The 7,018-nt window shown below is 54.3% G+C and overlaps 1 protein-coding gene across 1 annotated transcript; it reads left to right on the top strand.

Moving 5' to 3' along the window:
- Positions 1 to 1,841: 1,841 nt before the first annotated feature.
- On the top strand, positions 1,842 to 3,101 carry LOC113979294 (olfactory receptor 14J1-like; the record flags this gene model as incomplete). The annotated part of the gene is made up of 1 exon (XM_027706734.1): positions 1,842 to 3,101. A coding segment is annotated over exon 1 (922 nt), but the record flags the coding sequence as incomplete, so codon positions are not given.
- Between the last annotated feature and the right edge of the window lie 3,917 nt (positions 3,102 to 7,018).

Genomic DNA, 7,018 nt, shown 5'->3' with positions numbered 1-7,018 from the left:
CTAACTGGAACCTGGGGACACGTTCTCAGTTGTGTCCCTCAGTGAGACTTATTAGCAGTACAAGAAACTTTAGTGTTTCAATCTCACTTTGACTTCCTGAAAAGTTGTTTGAACTTCCTCTCAGGGACTGAGTCTCAGGTAAACAATATCAACCCCCCAGAGGGTCATGAAATGCCTGGGGCTGTTGCTGTGCTGCTGAGCTGGGCCGGGCTCCTGGCACACAGGGAGCTCCTGGCAAGCAAGAAGAGCTTCAAAGACACAGCTCTGCTGGTGAGCAGCTCCTCTGCACAGCCCAGCAGGGCTGAGGGCACTGCCTGCAGCACCCAGGGCACAAAAGCAAGGCAGACAGAGGTTACACACAGCCTGGGCTGGGAGGGAAGTCGAGAGGAAGATCCACTGCAGGAGGAATCTTTCCAGGCTTTCTCATGGTGAGTCAGCATGAAAGGCAATGTGTCTGCAGTTGGTGCAAAGATCTCCTAATGCTGGCACATCCCACTGCCTGCTGCACCATCCCAGGCACATCCCAGAAGGGTTCCCTTCTCCCAGGGATGGCTGCAGGGTTGTGAAGCCGGGCTGTGCCACCCAGGCTGCCCCAAGCTATCCTGCAGAGCAGGGTCCTGCAGCCCAGGGCTGTGCCGGGGCAGGAGCTCTGCCACTGCCAGGGGCAGCTCTCAGCCGGGCTGGGGAGCTCCCTCAGGGCTGGGCAGAGGCTGGGGGTGGAAAGAGCAAAGCCTGGCAGGACAGAGCAGGTTTCTTCTGCTATCAAGTGAGAGTTTCATGGGTCAGGGCTGCTCACAGAACCAGAACACCCCAGGATATTTTCCAGGGGATCCTTCAAGGGGAAGGTCCAAGGAGGGATTTCTCTCAAGCTCTCAAGCCACATGCCCGGTAGTTTGAGTTGCAGAGGAACTCTGAGGAGCTTCCCAGGGCTGAGAACAACTTGCTGGCACTGTTGGTGTCTGGGAGGTGGCACAGCTGGCTCAGGGTGATGCTGTCCTGAATGCCCAGTGGGCTCTGCCCTGGCCTCTCCCAGCTGGACCCTCCCTGTGCATTTCCTTGGTTCTCAGCTTGCCTGTGGTCCTGAGGTTGTTCCCTCCTTCTCTCAGTCAGGCTCACTGGGGAGGTCAGTTCAAGCTACACAGTCCAACACTGATCCTGGGATTCCTCTATGGCAGGTGTGTCCCTGGGAATGAGACATTCCACTTGTCCTCTGCCCTGTGGGGCTGTGGGCAGTGAAGTCTGCGGGCCTGGGTCAGGAGCTCTTTTTCCCTCAATCAGGCCCTGTCATTAGGACACTTGGCTCTTTTCTGAGGTGTCCTTCCAAGCTGGAAACTGCCCTCGAGAATGCAAACCATCCTCCCAGCACAGCTGTGTTCTCTGAAAGCCCCAGTGGAGAGGGGCAGAGATGCTGTGGCCAGGCCAGGAGATGCTGTTGGGTTGGGGAGATGAGCCACAGGTGTCCTTGGCTCCAAGTGGGGTGCTGAGCCCTTGAGACAGGCTGAGACCTTGAGGGGTCTGGGATGGATCCCTCTGCTCTCAACAGTGTCTGGGGGCTTTTCAGACCCAAATGGGAGTGTGATCAATCTCCATCTCCGGAAGGAGCAAAGGCAGGGCAGTTGGGAACAAGAGAGAGGGACAGACCAGCTCCCCTCACTCTGCACTAAGCCCCAGACAATCCTCCTGCCTGGCAGGTCCTGCTCTGTTCTCCCTGAGTGCATCAGAAGTGCTGAGGGGTTCTGACATCCAGGAACACTCCTCAGGAGAGATGAGGGGAGTTTTAAAAAAAAACAAACCCAAACTTCTGAAACTGCCTTCTGCTCTCTTGGTTCTTCTGGGAGTGCAGATGCTGACAAGTCTTTTTGCAGTGGGAGCAGTTTCATCTGACACAGTTGAACACCAGGATGGGCCCCTGTGCCCACCATGCCCATGACCCCACCGGTGCAGAGCAGGGCTGACCCCTCACAGCCAGTGGGCAGAGGGTCTGCTCCTCATGGAAGATGTAGTGAGCCCCAACTAGGGCTCCAGTCATGGAGCTGAAGGAGAGACTCCCAGAAAAGGAAAACCAATGGAGCAGTGAGAGGGGTGTTGGAAAGCGGCTTTGATTTTTCTCAGGATGTTGTGCCCTAAATTTTCACTGTTATTTCCTCCTTGAACAGGGCCCCACATCTAGAGGCAACGAATGTCCAACAGCAGCTCCCTCACCCACTTTCTCCTCCTGGCATTCGCAGACAGGCGGGAGCTGCAGCTCCTGCACTTCTGGCTCTTCCTGGGCATCTGCCTGGCTGCCCTCCTGGCCAACGGCCTCATCCTCAGCACCGTAGCCTGCGACCACCACCTGCACACCCCCATGGGCTTCTTCCTGCTCAACCTCTCCCTCACAGACCTGGGCTGCATCTGCACCACTGTCCCCAAAGCCATGCACAATTCCCTCTGGGGCGCCACAACCATCTCCTACACGGGATGTGCTGCACAGCTCTTTTTCTTTACCTTTTTTATGTCAGCAGAGCTTTCCCTCCTCACCATCATGTGCTACGACCGCTACGTTGCCATCTGCAAACCCCTGCACTACGGGACCCTCCTGGGCAGCAGAGCCTGTGCCCACATGGCAGCAGCTGCCTGGGCCACTGTGTTTGTCTATTCTCTGCTGCACACAGCCAATACATTTTCCCTGCCCCTGTGCCAGGGCAATGCCCTGGGCCAGTTCTTCTGTGAGATCCCACACATCCTCAAGCTCTCCTGCTCACTCTCCAACCTCAGGGAAGTTTGGCTTCTTGTGGTTAGTTGCTGTTTAGGGTTTGGTTGTTTTGTTTTCATTGTTTTCTCCTATGTGCAGATCTTCAGGGCTGTGCTGAGGATCCCCTCGGAGCAGGGACGGCACAAAGCCTTTTCCACGTGCCTCCCTCACCTGGCTGTGGTCTCCCTGTTCCTCAGCACTGGCATGTTTTCCCACCTGAAGCCCCCCTCTATCTCCTCCCCATCCCTGGATCTGGCCCTGTCAGTTCTGTACTCGGTGGTGCCTCCAGCACTGAACCCCCTCATCTACAGCCTCAGGAACCAGGAGCTCAAGGACTCTTTGAGGAAAATGATGGCTGAATTTAGAGGCAATAATAAAGTGTGTCTTTTCTTCTGCAGCATATGTAGAAGGTAACTACAGTCTGAGCTTTTTTCCTCCTATTTGTTCTTTTTTTTTGGTGGTGCGTTTTCTTATTCTTTTTCTACATTTATAAATGTTATCAAAAAATCAGTGGCATTGCTCATAAATTTCTATATTATTATCTACCATCCTTCTCTATTCCAAAGGCTTTTAAAAGGCTTGTTCTCTGTACATTTGAGTAGAATAAAGTACCCTGCCTTGACTCATGTGTCCAAGATGCTTCCTCAGCCCTTCTCTGGAGCTGCAGGGGCAGTGCCTGTGAGCAGAGCTGGAGGGAAGAGACTCCCAGCACAGCAGCACAGCCAGGGACAAGGGCACTTGCTCCTTCCACATCTGCTCTTTCCAGCTCCACACTGTCCTCAGCCCTGCTGTGGGTGCAAAGCCTGAGTGCTCTGGCAGCTTGGGCACAGTCCTGCTGCGTGTCCATGCTGGGATCACAGGCAGGGGCAGTCCCTGGCATTGCTGGCACAGAGCTGGGCTCCACACCAGCAACTCCATCAGCCAAGGGCATCTCCTGAGGGCAGGGCAGGAAGGCTTCAGGCTCTTCCTCCACAGTCACTGTTAGCAATGTGCTCCAGGAATGCCCTGGCAAAGCAAATGCCAGTGCCCAGCTGGGAGTGGGAGTGTGCAGGGTGGGGGCCCGCAGCAGTGTCCTGGCACAGCCAGAGCTCCTGGCACAGACCCGAGGGACCAGCAGAGCAGGGGCTGGGCTGTGTCTTTGTTCCAGGGACAGCCTGGGAAGGTGCCCCAGGGTCACTGTCACAGAGCAGCCCCGGCAACCCCCATTCCCAGCCCTGGCCTCTCACCCCACCTGCAAGAGGTTGGTTGTCCCTCCATGGAGGGACATCAAGGGACCAAGTCAGAAGTCCACGTTTGCTTTCCACTGAGGACACCTCAGTATGGCTGCTCCATCCCTGCCCTGCCTTCTTGCCCATCCCTTTCCCTGCCCAGCAGAAAAGCAGCCCAGCTGGGCAGCATTGCCCCTGTGCAGGCAGGAAGGGCTCTGCAGGCAGGAGCAGCACTGCCCTCCAGCAGAGGCACTTCTGCCCTTTCCCAAAGCACAGAGCACAGCTGGGCACTGGGATGCAGCCAGAGGCACCCACAGCTCCATGGGTCACCCTCTGAGCTGCCTGCACAGCTTCAGTGAGCACCAAGCAGAGAAAGAAATGCTCTCACTCACAGGACTCCAAGTAGGGGAGAGGGGACATGAAGAAGCCAAAGGAGATAAAGAATTTAAAGTTGAGCCAAATATATCCATTGATAGAAGGGACTAGGACAGTAAGATATCATCAGTGGAGTTTTCCCTAAAAGGTATGTGGTGCTGCTACAGCTCCACCACCCTGAGTGACCCCTGACTGGGGACAGCACAGTCTCTGCCTCCAGCACTGTCACTGCCATTTCCTGCACCTTTTGCACATACAGAGTGTTTCCTGCAGTGGCCTCATCCCATGACCAGCACTGGATTGTTTGCCAGCCCTGCTCTCTGCAGGACCCATGGACTGGAAGGGTTGTTTCCAGCAAAGCTGCACCCTGGCTCAGGGCCTTTCTGTCATCAACTGTCACCATTTCCTGCTTGTCCCAGACACTTGTTGTGACCCTGATGAACTGGGTCACTTCTTCTGTGACCTTGCTCCAGGGCTGCAACTCTCCTGCAGTGACACCATGACACTCCTGCTCTCTGCTTTCCAGGTTCCATTTTCAGATCCAATCTTCCCCTGCTGTTCACAGGGACATCCTGTGAATGCTTCAGAGTTGCCATCCTGGGGCAGCTTCTGCCCAGCATGGGCAGGCACAGGGTCTCTCCCCCTGCTCCTCTCACCTCCCCAGGGCCACTGTTTTCTGCAGCCTCCTCAGCCTTGCCCAGCACAGCCCTCCTGGCAGAGTTGGACACAGCCCTTGTTCTACACCCTCCTCAGGCACCTGCCCAACCCCCTCAGCTCCAGTCTGATGACCAGAAACCTTCAGGGCAGGGAGGCACCAGGGAAAATGCTGAGGAAACCTTGCAGCTGCATTCAAATCCAATTGGAGGGGTTGGCCTGGAGGAAGAAATCCCTTCTAATTCTCCAGAACCACCAGGACAACTGTGTGTGGTGTCCTGGGCACTCCTCTGGAAGTGTGGGATATGGAAAAGGTTTTGGTGTCCAGGATAGTGAGAAGGCTGGGCGGTGTCACTGGGAGACCTCTCCCAAACCCTTGGAAAGGCCAGAGCCATCCCAGAGCTTCCTGGGGCCTTGGCAAAGGCAGACATGGAAGCAGTCTGCAAACAGGGCACCAAGGAGGGTTGGGAGAGTTCCAGACTGCTCAGGTTCTGCAGGGAAGGGGATCTGACAAGTCCTCCTGCAGCCATTGCCAGGCATGGGAAGGACAAAGCGGGGATTGCAGAACTCCTGTGGGAGAGAAAAGAAGAGGATGTTTTGTGCCCAGACTTTATCAAGGTCCTTGACATGGTGTCCTGTGGTCTCCTTATGGCCAGACTGGGGAGAGCTGGACTGAAAAAGTGGAAGATGTGGTGGGTGGGAAGTTGGCTGAATGAAGAGTGTCCAATAAAACCCATGGTACAAATTCTTCTTGGCAACAACTTCCTGATGAAATCCCTCAGTGAACAGCCCTTGAACACCACTATGGAACATCTTTATTACTGAACTCTCTGTAAAATGTGACAAAATGTATTTTCAAGTCCTTTGTGGATGATTCCAGATTTCAGGGAGCCCTTGAGCAACCTGTCCTGCTTTAAAGACACATATTGGGGCGGGAACTCCAATAAAATGAACTCACTCCCCTTTTATTCCCCACCAATACAGGGAGACAAAATACAAGGAGGGATAAGTGAATAAAATAAGAGTTTACTGACAAGAAATATAGCAACAAAAACAACAATACCAAGAAAACAGTTCAAAGCAACAGCAGAGAGAGAAATTGCCTCCTCTCTCCCATCCCGACCCAACTCCCTTTTGTAAACAGATAAAAACAGGGATCAACACGTGCCTCCCTTCCCTCTTTTCCCCCTCAATGAACAAAGAACAAAAAAGAAAACCAGGGGAAAGAGGGGGCAAAGCAAAATCTGGGAAACTCTCTGGTCTGAGACAAGTTGTGCTGCCCAAGAACTCGCTGACTCCAGAGGTGTCCAAGCGGGGCAGAGCCGGCGACTCCGGTCTGTGCGGCGGCGGGGGGGGGAAGCAGCAGCTCTGCTTGATTCCATGGAGTTCTGGGGAGGCACAGTGGCCACTTGGTTCCAGGAGGTTCTGAAATGTCTCAGGGTTCCTTTTGTTCCAAAGAGACCCCACATGTCACAATGGGCCCTTGGTTCCATGAGATTCCACAGTGCCCCTGCATTCCTTTGGTTCCATGAGGCCCTGCAGTGTCAAGGTGCCACTTGATTCCGTAACATTACAAAGAATCAGAATGGTCCCTTGATTTAAGGCCAACTGCACTTGGGGCTGCCTTGGGGGGAATGTGGCCACTCAGATAAGGGAGTTGTCACCCCCCTGGACTCAGCCCTGAGGTCACCACATCTGGACTGGACTGCCTGTCTGTGAGGTTCCCCATTCTGGAGGAATGAGGAAGAACTTGAGAGGGTCTAGAGGAGATCTGACAGGATGGAGCTTTTCTTGGTGCTGGAAAGAAAAAGAAACCCCTAAAGTGCAGCTTGGAAGGTTCAGACTGAAGGTGAGGAAAAAGGAATGTTATTCAAAGAGGAACTTTATGCTGACAGAGGTCACTAAGAGGGTGATGGCATGACTTTGTGTTCCAGGGAACAGCCAGAGCTGGTGCAGAGACATCAGGGAGGGTCTAGAAATGCTGTTGGGAGGGGGGTGGCAAAGCAGGAGGGGTGTGTGCAGCCTGCAAGGCCAGAGCAGCAGCAGG

Source organism: Neopelma chrysocephalum, unplaced genomic scaffold (genome assembly GCF_003984885.1).
Source record: "Neopelma chrysocephalum unplaced genomic scaffold, ASM398488v2 Primary Assembly neopelma1_67639, whole genome shotgun sequence".
In the NCBI taxonomy this organism is placed as follows: domain Eukaryota; kingdom Metazoa; phylum Chordata; class Aves; order Passeriformes; family Pipridae; genus Neopelma; species Neopelma chrysocephalum.
This window is presented reverse-complemented; position numbering and strand designations above follow the sequence as displayed.